General features: G+C 49.6%; 1 protein-coding gene across 1 annotated transcript in view; it reads right to left on the bottom strand.

The window, feature by feature from the left end:
• LOC127663229 (uncharacterized) overlaps window positions 1–14,210 on the bottom strand; it is a 516,242-nt gene extending 502,032 nt beyond the window's left edge. Inside the window, exon 1 of the mRNA XM_052154758.1 lies at window positions 13,984–14,210. Within this exon, the coding sequence (XP_052010718.1) occupies window positions 13,984–14,208 (225 nt within the window). The 5' untranslated portion in view covers window positions 14,209–14,210. The remainder of the gene's footprint in view (window positions 1–13,983) is intronic.
• Between the last annotated feature and the right edge of the window lie 5,646 nt (window positions 14,211–19,856).

The raw sequence follows: 19,856 nt of genomic DNA, 5'->3' as shown, positions 1-19,856 counted from the left end.
TCATAAATTAATTTAGCAATGATTCTTCCATAATAACTTGAAAATCTAATTTTGGAAATTTGGAGAGAGAGAGAAAAAAAAGTACAGTTCAAAATTTCCCTGTGGTATAGCATTTAAGGGAAGCTATTTCTCCACACCTTATTTATTTTCCACTACTGTATCTATGAAGGCAAATATAATCTTTGTGTTTACTGCATACTCAATTATACAAATGTACTTGTTTTCAGCATGAGTAAATTAAGAGATACTGCAATTTCTTCAAAGGGTTATTTTCTATAAATGTTGGGGCAGGTTGTTACATGTGCTTCATATGTTGCAATTTTATACAATGTATTAATTACAATATCTGTTGGTCAAAACGATGGTTTATATGGCTAATTGTTATTATTTTTGTGTGTTACCGTTGTTGTTTAGTGTATTATAATTTCTTTACGGTTTAAATTTAGCTGAAAAGCCAAATTTCAACTTACACCATATAGTTTTAAAACATGCCATGCTAAATTTGACAACATTCAATGAACTGTATCTTTTTTCCTGAGCAATAATGGTGGAAATGTTCTGTGGCTTGTATGCAACCACGACTTTAAGGAATGGTCTATACAGAAAATTATTTTCACAAATATACCATTCTAAGATATATTCATTGGAGTAAAATGTTTGAAAACAAGCTGGATCTTCAATATAACATAATGGATGCTCACCAAAAAAACAGTCCTATCAGTCAACAGGGATGTAAGTATTTGTGATTGCATGAAAAAAAAAACGACAAATCACCCCCTTCAAAAAAAAAAAAAAATTCTGCTTCAGGATCCCTATATCTCTGTAAAAAGGCAGAGCTGGTGTCATGCAAAGACCCTTCTTACTTTAATTAAGTTTAGTTTCAGGTATATAAAACACTCAGCCCACCTTTTGTTATGCTGGGTGTGGAAGCAGGACAGGACAGACAGAGGTGCGGATCCAAACGCGCTATTTTATTAAGAATAAACAAATAAGAAACAAAAGGTAAACACAAAGAAAAGTCCACGAGGGGAAAACTGGAAACTGATACACAACGAGACAGAAATAAACACGATGAAACAAACTCAACAAACTCTGAACTCGGGTAGGGAACACGGACCAGGCTTGACGACATGCAAGAAATGAAACTTTACCAAACAACGACTGACAGAGAGTAAACAAAGAACCAAGGTTTATATACACAGACAAAGTGGAGACTGAATGAGACACAGGTGAAAACAATGATGAGTGCAGGCAGTGGGGGAGGCCGGGAATTGTGGGAAATGTAGTTTAACACACGGACAGTGAGACTGAGGGCGGACAACAGGGAAAACGTGACATGGAGCAGGATCGGTGACAGGTGAAAAGGAAAACACGGAGCGGACAACAAGGAAAAGTGAAATCAACGTGATAGTGAAACAGAGAACAGAGGGCAGACAACACAGGAACGTAACATAACCCCCCCTAAAAGGACCAGATTCCAGATGGTCCTAAAGCCAAAAGAAAACCTACACAGAAGAACAAAAACAAAAGATCCAGGGAGTGAGGGGGTAGACCCGGGGGAACACAGACAGAGAAAAGGGAGCACAAGGGGCACAGAGAGAGACCAAAAAGGCACAAGGGACACGGAGACAGACCACGGGGGCACAAGGGGCAATTAGGCAGTCCACGGGGGCACAAAGGGAAATGAGACAGGCCACGGGGGCACAAGGGCAATTAGGCAGTCCATGGGGGCACAAAGGGACAGGTTTGGGTGGTCTGGGAGGTGGCCATCGGACAGGGACAGGTCCAGGAGGCCTGGGAGGCGGCCTCAGGACAGGGGCAGGTCTAGGAGGTCTGGGAGATGGTCGCAGAACAAGGGCCGGCACAGGGGTCCTGGGGACAGGGACAGGTTTAGGTGACCTAGGGGGTGGCCACAGGGCTAGGGCTGGTTCAGGGGGCCTGGGAGGAAGAGTGGCCCCTAGGGGAGCTGCAAGGGGCTCTGGAGATGAAGCTGAGGGAGGCTCTGAAGGCGGAACCGATGGAGGTGGCACCGTAGGAGGCTCTGGAGGCAGAGGCCTGGAAGGCTCTGGAGGTGGAGCCGAGGGAGGCTCAGGAGGTGGAGCCGAGGAAGGTGGCGCCGTAGGAGGCTTTAGGGGCGGAGGCCTGGAAGACTCTGGAGGTGGAGCCGAGGAAGGCCTAGGAGGGGAGACCTGGAAGGCTCTGGAGGTGGAGCCAAGGGAGGTGGTGCTGTAGGAGGTTTCAGAGGCATGGCCCTAGAAGGCTCTGGAGTCTCTGGGAGCAGAGCCATAGGAGGCTCGGGAGGCGGAGCCGTGAAAGGCTCGGGAGACGGAGCCGTAGGAGGCCCGGGAGTTTCTGGGAGAAGAGCCGTGGAAGGCTCGAGAGGCTTGAGAGGCGGAGCCCTGGAAGGCCCGAGAGGCTTGAGAGGCGGAGCCCTGGAAGGCTGGAGAGGCTTGTGGGGTGGAGCCCTGGAAGGCTCGAGAGGCGGAGCCCTAGAAGGCTTGAGTGACTTGAGGGGCGGAGCCCTGGGAGGCTTGAGAGGCAGAGCCCTGGGAGGCTCGAGTAGCTCGAGAGGCGGAGCCCTGGAAGGCTCGAGTGACTTGAGGGGCGGAGTCCTGGGTGGCCCGAGAGGCTTGAGAGGAGGAGCTCTGGAAAGCTCGAGAGGAGGAGCTCTGGAAAGCTCGAGAGGAGGAGCTCTGGAAAGCTCAGGAAGCTTGAGAGGCGGAGCCCTGGAAGGCTTGAGAGGCTTGAGGGGCGGAGCCCTGGAAGGCTCGAGAGGCTTGAGGGGCGGAGCCCTGGAAGGCTCGAGAGGCTTGAGGGGCGGAGCCCTGGAAGGCTCGAGAGGCTTGATAGACGGAGCCCTAGGAGGCTCGAGAGACTGGAGAGGCGGAGCCCTGGAAGGCTCGGGAGGCGGAGCCCTGGAAAGCTTGGGAGGCGGAGCTCTGGAAAGCTCGGGAGGCGGAGCTCTGGAAAGCTCGGGAGGCGGAGCTCTGGAAAGCTCGGGAAGCTCGGAAGGCGGGGCTCTGGAAAGCCCGGAAGGTGGAGCTCTGGAAAGCTCGGAAGGCGGAGCTCTGGAAAGCTCGGAAGGCGGAGCTCTGGAAAGCTCGGTTAACTCGGAAGGCGGAGCTCTGGAAAACTCGGGAGGAGGAGCCCTAGAAGACTCGAGAGACTTGGGAGGCGGAGCCCTGGAAGACTCGGGAGGAGGAGCCCTGGAAGGCTCGAGAGGCGCTGGCTCTAGGATGGGCACGACCACTGGCGCTGGCTCTTGGACGGTCACGGCTACTGGCGCTGGCTCTTGGAAGGTCACGGCTACTGGCGCTGGCTCTTGGAAGGTCACGGCCACTGGCGCTGGCTCAGGGACGGTCGAGGCTACAGGCGCTGGCTCAGGGACGGTCGAGGCTACAGGCGCTGGCTCAGGGACGGTCGAGGCTACAGGCGCTGGCTCAGGGACGGTCGAGGCTACAGGCGCTGGCTCAGGGACGGTCGAGGCTACAGGCGCTGGCTCAGGGACGGTCGAGGCTACAGGCTGGCTCAGGGACGGTCGAGGCTACAGGCTGGCTCAGGGACGGTCGAGGCTACAGGCGCTGGCTCAGGGACGGTCGAGGCTACAGGCGCTGGCTCAGGGACCGGTCGAGGCTACAGGCGCTGGCTCAGGGACGGTCGAGGCTACAGGCGCTGGCTCAGGGACGGTCGAGGCTACAGGCGCTGGCTCAGGGACGGTCGAGGCTACAGGCGCTGTCTCAGGGACGGTCGAGGCTACAGGCTCTGGCTCAGGGACGGTCGAGGCTACAGGCGCTGGCTCAGGGGCGGTCGAGGCTACAGGCGCTGGCTCAGGGGCGGTCGAGGCTACAGGCACTGGCTCAGTGGCGGTCGAGGCTACAGGCACTGGCTCAGGGACGGTCGAGGCTACAGGCACTGGCTCAGGGACGGTCGAGGCTACAGGCGCTGGCTGGGTGACCATGGAATGCGCTGGCTTGGGTTTGCTGACCGTGGCTGACGACGACTCAGGCTCGCTCACGTTGATGTGCGAGGACTCAGGCTCGCTCACGGTGATGTGCGTGGGCGCTGGCTCGCTCACCGTGGAAGGCGTGGGCGCAGGCCCGCAGACCGGGGCAGGCGTGGGCCGGGAGGCGGAAGCCCGTCTTCTCTTCCTCCTCCGGGCAGACGAAGTGGACCGTGCAGGCTCATGGGGAACGACAGGCATGGGGTTTGGCTCACTGGCAGGTGGGGCAGGCATGACAGGGGGGCGCTACGGATGACTGGGGAGTCACCACAGTGGGTGGAGAGGTTGGGTCCTTCTCAGTCACACCCACAGTGAATGGCAAGCCACAGACCAGCACGGTCTCCTCCACGAATTTCAGGAGTGTCCAACAGCGCGTCGCCGGTGGTAACCGCTCCTTAAGCGTACCGTCCAGATTACCCCTGAAGAAGGCCACAAGGGAGGATTCAGGGAAGTCCGCGACACTCGCCAGTTCCATGAAGTCGTGGACGTGGTCCTCTATAGGTCGGCCTTCTTGCCTCAGGCTGAGCAGCCGGTAGTTAGCCTGCTAGACCGCTGGATCCATTGGTGGGTCGGTTGTTCTGTTATGCTGGGTGTGGAAGCAGGACAGGACAGACAGAGGTGCGGATCCAAACGCGCTATTTTATTAAGAATAAACAAATAAGAAACAAAAGGTAAACACAACGAAAAGTCCACGAGGGGAAAACTGGAAACTGATACACAACGAGACAGAAATAAACACGATGAAACAAACTCAACAAACTCAACAAACTCTTGACGACCAGGCTTGACGACATGCAAGAAATGAAACTTTACCAAACAACGACCGACAGAGAGTAAACAAAGAACCAAGGTTTAAATACACAGACAAAGTGGAGACTGAACGAGACACAGGTGAAAACAATGATGAGTGCAGGCAGTGGGGGAGGCCGGGAATTGTGGGAAATGTAGTTTAACACACGGACAGTGAGACTGAGGGCGGACAACAGGGAAAACGTGACATGGAGCAGGATCGGTGACGGGTGAAAAGGAAAACACGGAGCGGACAACAAGGAAAAGTGAAATCAACGTGATAGTGAAACAGAGAACAGAGGGCAGACAACACAGGAACGTAACGCCTTTATTCAATAACAAGATAAATGTGTCATAACTACTAACTAACATAATGAATGATAGACTTCCATTGTTTATAATAGTTATTTATCCAGATGATTTGAAATTTGATTATCAGAAATGTAGCAAATAAACTCCACATCCAGTGTTTACATGTGTATGAATGTATTTGCTTAGATGCAATATGAGAGAGAGTGAGTGAGAGAGAGAGAGAGAGAGAGAGAGAGAGAGAGAGAGAGAGAGAGAGAGAGAGAGAGAGAGAGAGAGAGCACAGTCCAGCAGTAATGCAGGAGGCCTTATTAAAACACTTCAATCTGGTTCTGCAGTCTGGCTACTTTCCTGACACCTGGAGTATGGGCTTAATACACCCATTATATAAGAGTGTAGACAAATTCGACCCCAATAACTACCAAGGCATTTGTGTGAGCAGCAATCTGGGGAAGACTTTCTGCTGTATCCTGAACACCCAGATACAGGCATTCCTTACCAAGCACAATGTCTTGAGTAAGAGTCAGATTGGATTCCTACCAAACCACCGCACCACCGACTACATTCACACGCTACACATGATAGTCAACCAGCATGTGCATCAAAAAAGCAAAGGCAAGATTTATGCATGCTTTGTTGATTTAAAAAAAGCATTTGATTCCATTTGGCATGATGGTCTTTATTATAAAATTCTACAATCCGGCATTGGGGGTAAAATGTACGACACTATCAAATCTATGTATTCGGACAACAGGTGCGCAGTTAAAATTGTCAATAAAAGAACAGAATTTTTCACTCAAGGGCGAGGAGTGAGACAGGGCTGCAGTTTGAGTCCACCTCTGTTCAACATTTACATGAATGAGTTAGCAGTGATACTGGAACAATCTGCAACACCCGGCCTTACTCTAAATCATTCTGAAGTTAAATTTCTTCTCTATACAGATGATCTGGTGCTGCTGTCAGCTACTGCACAAGGGCTACAGCACCACCTGGACCTGCTGGAGAACTACTGTCAGAACTGGACCCTGACAGTCAATCTGAAAAAAAAACTAAAATGAAGATTTTCCAGAAAAAAGCCAGATTACAGGACACCAGATACACATTCACTCTGGGGAACACTGCAATAGAACACACCCAACACTACGACTACCTCAGTCTAAAAATTAGTGCTTCAGGGGGTTTTGGTCTGGCAGTGAATGCACTAAAAGAGAAAGCTAGAAGAGCATTCTATGCTATTAAGGGCAAATTTACCCAAGTAGACATTCCTGTAACAATCTGGTGTAAGATCTTTGATAGTATTATAATGCCTATTGCTCTGTATGGATGTGAGGTTTGGGGTCCACTCTGTCTGGCAGATTACCCAAGATGGGACAAACACCCCACAGAATCCCTGCATGCAGAATTCTGTAGAAACATTCTAAGAGTTCAGAGAAGAACACCTACTAATGCATGCCGGGCCGAACTAGGCAGATTCCCCCTTATTATACATATTGAAAAACGATCCCTCAAATTTTGGACACACCTAAATTCAAGTTCCCCTAACACACTGCAACATGAAGCCTTAAAAATCCAAGAGCTGAAGCCTAAACCCAGTTCCCTTTGTCAGCTGGCTCTGAAACTCACAAACCCACTAACAACTAACAAACACCAGTTTCAGACCAGCACGGCTGAACAAAACCAAATCAGAATAAACCAAATCATAAAAGAAAGCAAAAATTAATATTTGGACCATTGGGAAAATGAAAGTAAAAACCAAAGCAAATTGGAATGTTATCAGACCCTAAACAGAACATATAATCTGGCAGAATATCTGCACACTGTAAGAGATCCAAAACAGAGACGGATCCTCACCAAATACAGACTCAGTGATCACAGTCTGAACATAGAAAAATGTTCAGACTGTGATCAAATACAGACCAAAATACAGACTCAGTGATCACAGTCTGAACATAGACTGAACATCACCAAATACAGACTCAGTGATCACAGTCTGAACATAGAAAAATGTTCAGACTGTGATCAAATACAGACCAAAATACAGACTCAGTGATCACAGTCTGAACATAGACTGAACATCACCAAATACAGACTCAGTGATCACAGTCTGAACATAGAAAAAGGCAGACACAGACAAACATGGAACGTGTCTGTGAAGTCGAGACAGAGACACACTTTCTCCTTCACTGTGAGAAATTTACAGAGGTGAGAGAGAGATACCTCCACAAACTCTCAAACCTCATGCCACAGTTTTCCAGTTCAGCAGAAACAGATCAGATGCTGGTGTTTCTGAGGGAGGACCATCATGCATCATTTGCAGCTAAATTCATTTTGAGATGCACACCCTCAGAAACCAATTACTGCCTTAATGTTCTTCATTCACAATACTTTTATTTTCTTATGTTCATAATATCCTGTTAAATGTATATTTTATTTTAGATTGTATAGTGTATATTGTTATTATAGTTTTTTATTTTATTTGATTCATTACCTGGCACCTTATTTTCAATCTTTATTGCTATTTGTTACTATTTTATTATTATTATTTGTCTTTTCATTATTTGTTTTGTGTATTAATGCTTTGGCAATATTGTATGTAAACACAATCATGCCAGTAAAGTACTTTTAAATTGAAATTGAAAATTGAGAGAGAGAGAGAGAGAGAGAGAGAGAGAGAGAGGCTGTACACACTCTTCATCAGCAATACATACTCAATCTGAAGTATGGCAGTTATCTTTTAATTCAAATCAACACCAAATACACAAGATAAAATAACAGTATTGTTCTGCTAGAATACACTTTAAGTAATTGGCCAGTCCCAATGCTGATTGTACTGAGCACTGTATCTTCTACCATCATGGTTTTGATGTAATTGCTTATTTGGACTTTGTGGAGCGGAGGGGGGGAGGGGCCGGGTCGGAATATCGCGCGCCCGATCCCCAATCGGCCTGATGAGGCGCGCGAGGGATAAAGGCGGCCGGTGACGATTGTTCGAGAGAGAGAGAATTACGGGCATGTCCGCATGTGTGTTTGTTTATGTTGTGTATTAAGTTTCTTATTACATTATTATTTATGTTGACAAGCCGGTTCTCGCCGCCTCCTTGCCCATCGTTAACTGTGTTACATTGGTGCCGAAAGCAGGGGGGGAGGAGGGATGCCCGTCGCAGAGTCCTCGACACTGCCATCCACCCTGGGGAGCGCCGCTGGCATCTGCCGGGTGACGGAGTAGCCCGACCGCCCGGATGCAGGGAATGGCCGTCGTCCGCGGGGCAAGTGGGGACGGGATACCCCGACTGCCTGGAGCGAGGGAGCCGCTGCCGGGGGCGGAGGAGTGCCCTGCCGTCCCCAGAGACGCGGAGGGGTCGAGGGAGACCGCCGTCCGTGAGGGGAGGAGGGAAGAAACTCTCTGACCGCCCGGAGCGGTAGGGCCGCTGCCAGGGGCGGAGGAGTGTCCCCATTTGCTGCCAGGAAAGCGGAGGCGCGTTCTGCCCGCTGGGGGTTGAAGGTTTCACTCCGGTTCGCCCGGGGTTGGAGCGGCTGTCGTCCGCCTGAGTGTGGAGTGTTCGAGGACCACGCGACGGTACATCAGAGAACCGGTGAGTGAGCTTTTTCTCTCTCTCCTCTCTCTCTCCCTTTCGCACCGTGTTCGCCTTTTCCCTCGCCTATTTTGTTGTTGTTTGTCCCCTTCTGTCTCCTCCCAGGGCGAGGAAGGCGGGGATGACCACACGAGATGCACCCCGTCCCAGAGATGGGGGGTGTAAGTCATGCCGGTGGCACCCCGGCCTGAGATAACGCCGGGAGGAATGTGGAGCGGAGGGGGGCAGGGCCGGGTCGGAATATCGCGCGTCCGGTCCCCAATCGGCCTGTTGAGGCGCGCGAGGGATAAAGGCGGCCGGTGACGATTGTTCGAGAGAGAGAGAATTACGGGCATGTACGCATGTGTGTTTGTTTATGTTGTGTTTTAAGTTTCTTATTAAATTAATATTTATGTTGACAAGCCGGTTCTCGCCTCCTCCTTGCCCATCGTTAACTGTGTTACAGACTTATTGGGAGTGTTTAAAGAGCTGATAAGTGATGGGCAGTAGCTTAACTACATTTAGCGAATCTATTATCTTAACTACTGTACATTTCTGAGTAGTGAGGTCATAGCTTCACTAGTTTTTAAATCAAGTAGCTTGTTAGTAGCGAAGCTATATTTTGACTAGGTAGTGGAGAAGCTTTGACAAAAGCTACACAGCTACATCATGCGTGCACCTGGTGTTTACTTTACATTTTTAATCAGAACTAAAGATGTAAGGCTCACAAATTAATCGGTAAATTTTCAATTTACAATGAATTGAGCAAACATGATAGCAAAGCAGTCTGACTCGGTATGCGATTCAATATAAATAACTCAGAAAGCTCATGCACGTGCTGCTGACTCATTTGGTGCATGCTCTCACTTGGCAACATGCTCATGGAATATTTTAAAACACTAAAAATACAGATAACGCTGGTTGCAGTGGATCCACAATCAAAGGAAATCAAATCTGCAAATGTATCCTGTCATTTGCCTGTGATGAAGAAGGTCTTTATTAAGTTCAAAACATGTGCAGCTTGAGAACAGCACTGCAGGTAAATACATTTTACTACCAAAAGAGTATCAAATAATTTAGTAGCCTACACAAAAAGACATAAAAAAGTACCATGGCATTACCATGTTTTTGGACATGTACATTTACTTGGGGGCACCATGTTAGGGCAATGGTGTATGAATAAGTTAATCATATAGTGATGTACCATACAGTACCAAAGTGTTCTTTGAATTATCTTGAAGTGCCATATAAATTAAATTGTATGTGAATATGGTAATTATATATTAAATTACAATGGTAGTACTATGGTATTCTTTAAAGTAATTTAAAAAACCATGTAAATACAGAATGATTTAGAAAACAATATTTGTTTTACTGTGAGCAAAAATATCATGCTGTAAAACTATAATGAAAATATTATGCTGTAAAATCATTATGGACAAATTCTCCTAAAAGTGGGCTCACTTGAACAAGGCATCTGGTTGTTTTGGGGGCAAACACCGCACATCGCAATCGAAAAAGAGCTATACACCGGAAACTGTAACACGTGCGCACGCGAACGGTTTAACTTGCGCACGCGAAAGTCTCTGTGATGTTTTTTTTTTTTTGCACAGGTCACTTCAGGGACAGGACACAATGTTGTCAGCAGAGACACTAAGCCCAAAACCAATATATGAAACTTACGAAATATTAGGAAACAGATTAAAAACAGATGAATTTGCTACAGCTGTCTTTTTGCCTCCACATTTTCAATATCTTGGGTATGTAGTCACTTTCAGCGGCTTAAATGCAATACATCTGAGCGATAAAGACATGAAATGTAGAAAAAAATAAGGCAAAATAAAAGGATGAAGGCAAAAACAGAGATAACAAGAAAGAAGAAAGATAAATGGGGTACACTTTTAAATGAACGTTTACAGACACAGTGATCTGTGTGGCACAAATCTAACTATTCTATGCTTTGTATATGCACCTGTCCTACATGCTCGACACACACAATGACACCCACCACAATCTCTGCTGGAGAAAGAGAGAGAGAAAATACTGAATGAGCCATCATTCACCAGCTAGCGTTCGCCTGGACATCTGCTGTAGAGTTCAGGCTGAATGAGGAAATCTTAGAGCGAAGCTGTATAACAAGGCCTCCAGTCAGCCACTGTCTTTGCTCTCTCTGAGCAGTCTCTTCACTTCCCTGCTGACTGGGGGCCTGGCTATGCATTATGCATGGTCCACAGGTCCTGGTGCATGTCACAGGTAGCCATCAGCCACACAGAGGTGAGCAGCCCCTGCGATTCAGGCAGACAGCACTGACAGGGGGTCTGTTCATTAAGCAGCAGGTGCCAGGGTGGGTCAGGTTGTTACCCATTTAAACGTATCACAGATTATGAAAACTTTGAGAAAATGATGTGTGATCGAGTTTGTTGAGTTGTCTCACTTTGAAGTTTTTATGAAATTGCTTCAACAGAAATGGAAGAATAATTACTAATGATTTTGCATGATTATTTAAACTCTTCCTTTAGGCAAAGACATTATAAGGGGTCTTTCAGACTGAAAACACTTTTTGAATAATTTCCATCCATCCATCGTCAACCGCTTATCCTGTGTACAGGGTCGCGGGGGGCTGGAGCCTATCCCAGCTAACATTGGGCGAAAGGCGGGGGACACCCTGGACAGGTCGCCAGTCCATCACAGGGCCACACATAGACAGACATACACTCACACTCACACTCACACTCACCTCCACATCCACGGCAATTTTTTTGGAGACACCAATTAACCTAGCCTGCATGTCTTTTGGATGGTGGGAGGAAGCCGGAGTACCCGGAGAGAACCCACGCAGACACGGGTAGAACATGCAAACTCCACACAGAAAGGCCGGGGCAACCAGGGTTTGAACCCACGACCTTCTTGCTGTGAGGCGACAGTGCTAACCGCTGCACCACCGTGCCTTTAACTTGATATGTTGCCTAAAGACCTGAGCAAGGCAGCTTTGAAAGGCAGAGCACTTGACCATGCATGAGACAAAAATATGTACACCATAGCCTTCAAAGATGCTGCGCTTATGTGTGAGACGCTGAAAAATCTGAGACGCGGTGCAACGGTAAAAGATCAACCTACAAACACTGACCCTCACACACAACAACAGGAGTCACGTGACAGAACAGCAGCTCACTTATGCGGATATAGTGAAGGTACAATACACAATATACTCCTCAGACATTACAGAGGTGAGACATCTACATCTCATCTGTACAATACTGGGGTAAGCCATCTGGACCACCAAAACGCATCAATTTATTTCACTATTCGTTCACTATAAGCTCTTGGAATATTCAAGGTCTCTACTCCACAATCTTAGGGGCCAAGACTTTAAAAACAGTTTCTAAAAAACATTTATAACCAGGACATCATTATTCTGCAAGAAACATGGTGCAGATCAGACATGGACAGTCACTTTCCTTTAGGATACAGGGAAATATTATTTCCATCACTTAAAAACTGTAATGCGAAAAGCGGAAGAGACTCTGGAGGGGTCATTATTTGGTACAAAGAGACTTTAAAAAACAACCTATCAAACTTGAAAAAGACTCACCTCATGTTTGACTTAAACTCAAAAATGGCATCATAGACTGTGATAAGGACCTTTACATCTGTGCAGCCTACATACCTCCATTAGAGTCTCTGTACTACAAGGATAATCATTTTGATCAGCTGCAGATGGAAACCAGCCAATTCCAGGCCCAGGGGAATGTGTTCTTATGTGGGGACCTAAATGCAAGGACAGGCTCAGAATCGGACATTGTAGATACCCATGGGAATAACCACATTCTGAAAGCCAACACACATCTAACCCCCACCACTACAACACAGAACAATCCGGACAGTACAGTCAACAAAAACGGTAAGGCGTTAGTGTGTCTCTGCCGAGGCCTGGGTCTGTATATGCTTAATGTTAGGATCTGAGGGGACTCTTTAGGTCGATTCACATACTGCTCAGCTCTTGGGGCTAGTGTAGTCGACGATGCCATTACAGACATGGACCCCTCCTACATGTATACCTCCTACCTCCCACTGTCAGACCACAGACTTCTTTATCAGACCACTGTCAAATTAACGTGTTCCTAAAGAAAATCTAACACCATAGAACAGACCAAGGGCCCAGCAACCTGTTAAAACGTATCGGTTACCTAACGTAACCTCGGTTCTCTCTAGATGAGGGAACGAGTATTGCGTAAGCTAGCTTACGCTACGGGAAAGATTCATCTTTTCTGAGATATTGAAGCCAAAAAATTATCCTTAATTTTTGTATCCATTGTCAACGCAGTGCGGCAGCTGCAGACCTTGAGCGGGCTAGCTAGCGAGCTCATAGGTTGCTCTGTGGCAACTGCTGCAGCCTATAGACGAGCTTGGGCGGACTCGCATCCAATGAGAGGCGTCCGGCGCTCACTGCATCAAAGCCCGCCAAAATGGGCGTGACTAGAGTGCATATAAAGCGTAGTTCGTAGGCTGGAACCCTGGTTTTCATTGACTGAAGCGAAAAGTCGCTGCGTGGCGCGAGACGCGCCGGCTACGCAATACTCGTTCCCTCATCTAGAGAGAACCGAGGTTACGTTAGGTAACCGATACGTTCTCTTACGAGAGGTTCTCTCGTATTGCGTAAGCTAGCTTACGCTCACGGGAACCCATTGTCAGCGCCGTCGGCTCAAGCATCCACTGTATGAGCCCCAGGGAATTAAGGGGGACCGGGGAGCCCTTATGAGTGGGGAAATAATATTTGGCCGGCAAGAATGCGAGTCATTGATTGTGTAATACATAAGCACATAGTAGGAAGGGAGCGACAGAGCGGCGGTGCCGGTCTGTGTGGAATGTGTCCCATCAGTGCAGCTCACCAGGGGAGCTGTAGCGTGATAAACCGCTAGTAGTTTTGCCTGCAGAGCGGGCACTTCCATATTGTAAAATCTGACAAAGGTGGAGGGAAGTCCATCCCGCTGCCACACATATGTCGTGAATGGAAATCCCGCTGGACCATGCCCACGAGGATGTCATGCCTCTAGTGGAGTGAGCCCTAATGCCCAACGGGCATGGCAGGTCTTTTGACGCGTATGCAGCAGCAATAGCGTCCACTATCCATCTAGATAGTGTCTGTTTCGAGGCGGCGAGACCTTTGGTGCGCCCTCCGAACGAAACGAAAAGCTGCTCAGAGCGTCTGAAAGCAGCGGAGCGCGCAGTATACAATCTCAGTGCTCTGACCGGGCAAAGGAGATTGGCGTCGCCTTCGCTATCCGGTGCTGGCAGCGCCGATAGGGAAATGACCTGTGCTCTGAAAGGAGTACCGATCACCTTGGGAACATAGCCGTGTCTAGGCTTTAAAATGACCTTGGAGTCACTTGGTCCAAACTCAAGACACGCAGCGCTGACAGACAGCGCGTGAAGGTCTCCCACACATTTGACTGATGACAGGGCAGTCAGAAAAACGGTTTTGAGTGAAAGGTATTTCAAATCCACGGATTGAAGTGGTTCGAAAGGGGGGGCTTTCATAGTTTCGAGAACTATAGAAAGATCCCAGATAGGAACCGATGGGGGCGCGGGGGTTCATCCTTCTAGCTCCCCTGAGGATGCGGATGACCAGCTCGTTTTACCCCATGACTGGCCGTGCAGGGGTTCAGCGAACGCCGCAACGGCCGCCACATACACTTTGAGCGTGGATGGGGATCTGCCCTTATCCAGCAGCTCTTGTAGAAATACGAGCAGCGACGACACCCCACATGTCCGCGGGTCCAGGTCTCTGTCGGTGCACCATTTTGAGAACACAGACCATTTTGACGCATAGAGTCTTCTCGTGGAAGGGGCTCTAGTGTGTATGATGGTGTTTATTACTCCTTCTGGCAGAGCGACGGGTAGTCGTTGATCACCCACGCATGCAGCGCCCAGCGCTCTGGGTGGGGATGCCGGATTGTGCCGCGAGCTTGAGGGATGGGCCACGGCGCTGTCAGTGACAGCTGCGTAAGCTCCGGGAACCATGTCTGATTCTCCCAACGCGGGGCTATGAGGAGCACCGAGTGACGCGTTTCCCTGATCCTCTGCATTACCTGTGGCAATAGCGAGACGGGAGGGAAGGCGTAAGCGGGCGTCTGGGCCAGTCCTGGGCCAGCTGCGTCCTCGCTTCGAGAAAAATATTGGGCAGTGAGAGTTCTCTTTGGACGCAAAGAGGTCTATCTCTGCTCTGCCGAATAGGTGCCATAACGTCTGGACTGTTTGAGCATGCAGGGACCATTCCCTGGGGAATATTGTCTCTGGACAGTCTGTCCGGGCCGTCATTCAGGTGGCCTGGCATGTGCGTCGCCCTCAGCGAGCGCAGGTGGCACTGGGACCAACTCAGTATGCGTTTTGTCAGATGGAAGAGGTTCCTGGATCTGACACCGCCCTGACGGTTTAGGTAGGATACCACAGATCTGTTGTCCGAACGGACCAGGACGTGGTGACCCTGAATGACCGGGAGAAAGCGCGCAGCGTGCATCGACCACTATCATTTCCAGACAATTTATGTGAAGGAGCTTTTCCTGAACTGACCATAGGCCGAAAACCGGAGAGCCCTCGCAGACCGCGCCCCAACCCGTGTTGGACGCGTCTGTCGAGATGACTTTCGGCGAGATACAGCTCCCATTGTCACTCCCGCTGATACCATTCGGCCACTGTCCAGGGCTGCAGAGCTGATATGCAGGTCTGAGTCACCTTGATGGGCTGGCGGCCTGTGGCCCAAGCCCGGCGAGACGCGTGGTGTTTAGCCAATGCTGAAGCGGGCGATGTGCAGTAAACCCAGCTGAAGTACTGCTGCGGCTGAGGCCATGTAACCTAGCACTCTCTGGAATTTCTTCAGAGGCGTGAGGCTGTTCATCTGAAAAGATGCGGCTAGTCGCTGAACACGGCGTCGCGGCTGTGTAGATAAGCGAGCCGTCATTGCCACGGTGTCTAGTTCTATTCCCAGGAAGGAAATGGTCTGACTGGGCTGTAGTGAGCTCTTGGTCCAATTGACTGCAAGACCCAAAGTGTTCAGATGGCTGAGGAGAACTGCTCTGTGAGACAGAAGCTCCATATGTGACTGAGCCATAATCAGCCAGTCGTCCAAATAGTTCAAAATTCGCAAACCCTGACTCCGCGAGGGGTGCGGCGCCGCATCCATGCACTTCGTGAAAGTATGGGGTGCTAAGGACAGGCCGAACGGAAGGACGGTGTATTGATAAACCTGGCCGTCGAGGCGAATCTCAAGAATGGCCTGTGACGGGGATTTATCTGAATCTGAAAGTATGCATCTTTCAGATCGAGAGAAATAAACCAGTCCCCTGGCGCACATGCGCGAGGAGTTTCCTGATTGTAAGCATTTTGAACGGTGTTTTTGCAAGCACCTTGTTCAAAACCCTGAGATCTAATATGGGTCTGAGGCCGCCGTCTTTCTTGGGAACAAGAAAATAACGGCTGTAAAGCCCCGACTCAGCTCAGAGAGGGTGGCACTTTTTCTATGGCCCTTTGCACAGAAGGCTTGCTATTTCTGAATGAAGCATGCACGCTGCTTCCGTGTTCACAGTGGTTTCGAGCCGGCTCTGAAGTGAGGGGGCGGCGATCGAACTGTAGCAAATAGCCCTGTTGTATTGTGCTTAACACCCACTTGGATATCCCTGGAATAGCTTCCCACGCTTTGAAGCGTAACGCTAGAGGGTGAATGGCCAATTCGCTCTGATTGCCGCACACAGAGCTGAACAAAATGTGTGAGCTGCGTTTAGTGTGTTCATGCATGATTGCTCGCAGACAGCATGAACAGGCTGTTTTGTGAGTGACTTTCCGATTGGAATGAATGGGGAAAGAGTCACATCTGTTACGTGATGCGCAAGCATAGTCATGGGCACGGGACTTACACACAGAGGAATGGTTGCTGGCCGTGTAACAGAGCGGGCAGAGAATGGAGCGCCGCACGCATTTGTGGGCGCATTTATTGACTCTAGCGCTCGAGCGGTTCAGTAACCGCTTTATGTGAGCGTGCTCTGGTGGGGACACGAGACATGCAGTGCTTGTGTGCAGAAGTGAACACTGGATTGTGGGCACATTTTCTACACATAGGGCTGGTCGTGTGACAGAGCGGGCAGAGAATGGGCGCACGCACACATTTGTGAGCGCCTTCATTGACTCTGACGCTCGAGCGGTTCATAACCGCTTTATGAGAGCGTGCTCTGATAGGGGCACGGGATGTGTTATGCTTGTGTGTAGGGGCGAACACTGGGTTGTGGGCACTTTTTCTACACATAAGACATGTTTGCTCTTTACAAGATTTATTTGGTTCGCCGTGAAAACGGCGTTTGAGTGCAGAGCAAGCGGGCAGTGTCACCGGCTTGTTGGCTGCTAAATTCACCACTGTAGTAGCCTGAGAGAAGGGGACTGACAGGGGCAAAGCTTTGATGGTGGTCTGGCCGCGCGGGACTGAGCCGTCGTTTGTTCAACAAAGTTAGGAAGACTTCGGTTGCTCTGGTTTCAGCGTTACCTTACATCGAGGCCCGCTGGGGCGGCGGTCTGCGGCGGCTGTCTGAGCGCTGATCGAGGCGGCCGCCCTGTCGACGCTGAGAAGTCTGAGTTTGTTGAACTGGGCGCTGTGAAGAGGCTCGTGCAGGAGGCTGATCACGTGAGCGGCCTGCAGAGGAGCTAAGCGACGCGGCAGGAAGAGGTTCATGGCTTGGGTGGCTTTCTGGACTTCTGAGAAGCGGTCAACAATGCCACTCACCGCGGAGCCGAAGAGACCGGTCGGAGAAGGCGGTGCGTTGAGGAACGTGGAGCGCTCTGCTTCTCCCATGTTGGCTAGTGTTAGCCATAAGTGTCTCTCGGTCACAGTCAGCGAGGCCATGCACTTCCCTAGAGCTTGGGCTGCAGCTTTGGTAGCGTGGCGCGAGGTCCGTCGCGCTTTGTAGATCAGTAACAGCCTCTGGGTGCCTGCCTTTCTCATCCCACTCCGAAGAAGGTCTGCTTGTAGGATCTGTAAAACGGCCATTGAGTGCAGAGCAGATGCGGCTTGGCCGGCGGCGGAATAGGCGCGGCCAACATAGGCGGAAGTCGCTCTGCAGGCCTTAGAGCGGGAGCACAGGCTTGGAACGCCATCTCGCGGAGGGCGGACAAAGGTGTGCTGCTACCGAGTCCTCGACCGGGGGATGGAGGAGTAGCCTCTCTCAGTGGCGCCGTCCACCGGCGAGAGAGGTGGAGACGTGGGAACGGGTCCTGGCTGAAAAAGGAGCGTTCCACGACTTTGCAAGCTCCGTATGTAATTCGGGTGGAAGGAGCGGCCGGGCCGCGGGAGTAGAGCGGCGATGGCTTTGAAGAAAGCAGCCGTCGAGTCTGTTGAGTGCCTGCTCAGGGGCGGTGACCACTCGAGCCCGAGGCGGTCGACGGCCTGTGTAGGAGGCGTGTTAACTCCCCTTCGACTCGGCGCGGTCCTGCTGGATTCCTGGGCCGAGGAGGAGGCTTGGGAGCCTGTCCACTCCTCGCTGTCGAAGCCATGATGGAACAGCGGCCCTTATCCTCCGCCTCGTCATCCGAGATGGCAGCAGTGCGGCCGCTCGGTGGCAACTGCGCGTCGCTGGGGCGGGGAGGGTGAAAGCGATGCTCGAGGGAGAGGCTCGGCGAGGCAGTCGCTTCAACCACAGTTTCCGGCAGCCTTTGTGAGCGGCGCTTCTTCCTCGCGCTGACTGAGGGTAAGGCGGCGCGGCAGTTTCTGCTTTGACCGCTTCGAGTCGAGCCCGCAGGGTCGACATCGGTAGCTCCTCGCAGAAATCGCATCCGCCCTCAGTGAGGGCGAGCTCTGCGTGCCCCAGTCCCAGGCAGAGAGCGCCAGATGATGTGGCGGTCTCCTGTGCTGAGAAGGGCGACATGAGGCGCAAGTGGAGCGAGGCATCTTGAAAAAGACGCTCGTACTCTTTTGTGAATAGTTCGTGAGAACTTGCTTGCTGAATAAAAGGATACGTCATCGGATGGCGTAGCTCGCAGGATGGCTGAAGGTGGCTGAGACGGCCGGCTTCTTCTAGCGCTGTCCACGCTTGCTAGATGCCCCTCGAACGGCGACGCGGCTTCCAGGTCAGCGATGTGGAGAGCTTCGCTGAAGAGATGAAAATCAGGGTTCCAGCCTACGGACTACGCTTATATGCACTCTAGTCACGCCCATTTTGGCGGGCTTTGATGCAGTGAGCGCTGGACGCCTCTCATTGGATCGCGAGTTCGCCCAAGCTCGTCTATAGGCTGCAGCAGTTGCCACAGAGCAACCTATGAGCTCGCTAGCTAGCCCGCTCAAGGTCTGCAGCTGCCGCACTGCGTTGACAATGAATACAAAAATTAAGGATAATTTTTTGGCTTCAATATCTCAGAAAAGATGAATCTTTCCCGTAGCGTAAGCTAGCTTACGCAATACGAGAGAACCTCTCGTAAGAGAACTAAACCCAACATACAAATGGTCTCCAAAATATGAGTCGGAATTCCTTATTGCAATTAGCTCCAAAGAAATGTCCAACCTAATCAATAGATTTCAAATAACATGGTTTATGGCTAACACGATTGACGTAAATTCCACAGTACAACAAATAAATTACATTTATCAAAGGTACTCAATCAAAGCAAATTTACTCCGTACAAACAAGAAAACTAAACTAAAAACTGGGGATGAAATTTGTTTCGATAAAGAATGTAAAATTAAAAGAAAACTAATCAGACAGATCTCTAACCAAAAACACAGAGCCACACAAATCTGAAACAATAAAAATACAATATGCCACTAAAAGCAACAACACCTAAACCACACTCTTAATGAAATTGAAGACTCAATTAATAATAATCAGTTCTGGGAAAAATGGAACAGTCTGAATAAAAAACACAACCAGGACATTGCCATACAAAATGGGGAAGACTTTCTGCTGTATCCTGAACACCCAGATACAGGCATTCCTTACCAAGCACAATGTCTTGAGTAAGAGTCAGATTGGATTCCTACCAAACCACCACACCACCGACCACATTCACATGCTTCCCAATCAGCACGTTCATCAAAAAAGAAAAGGTAAAATGTATGCATTTGATTCCATTTGGCATGATGGTCTATATTATAAAATTCTACATTCCGGCATTGGGGGTAAAATGTACGACACTATCAAATCTATGTATTC

Source organism: Xyrauchen texanus, chromosome 23 (assembly GCF_025860055.1).
Source record: "Xyrauchen texanus isolate HMW12.3.18 chromosome 23, RBS_HiC_50CHRs, whole genome shotgun sequence".
Taxonomy (NCBI): domain Eukaryota; kingdom Metazoa; phylum Chordata; class Actinopteri; order Cypriniformes; family Catostomidae; genus Xyrauchen; species Xyrauchen texanus.
Note: the sequence above shows the minus strand (reverse complement) of the source record. Positions and strands in the feature narration are given on the sequence as shown.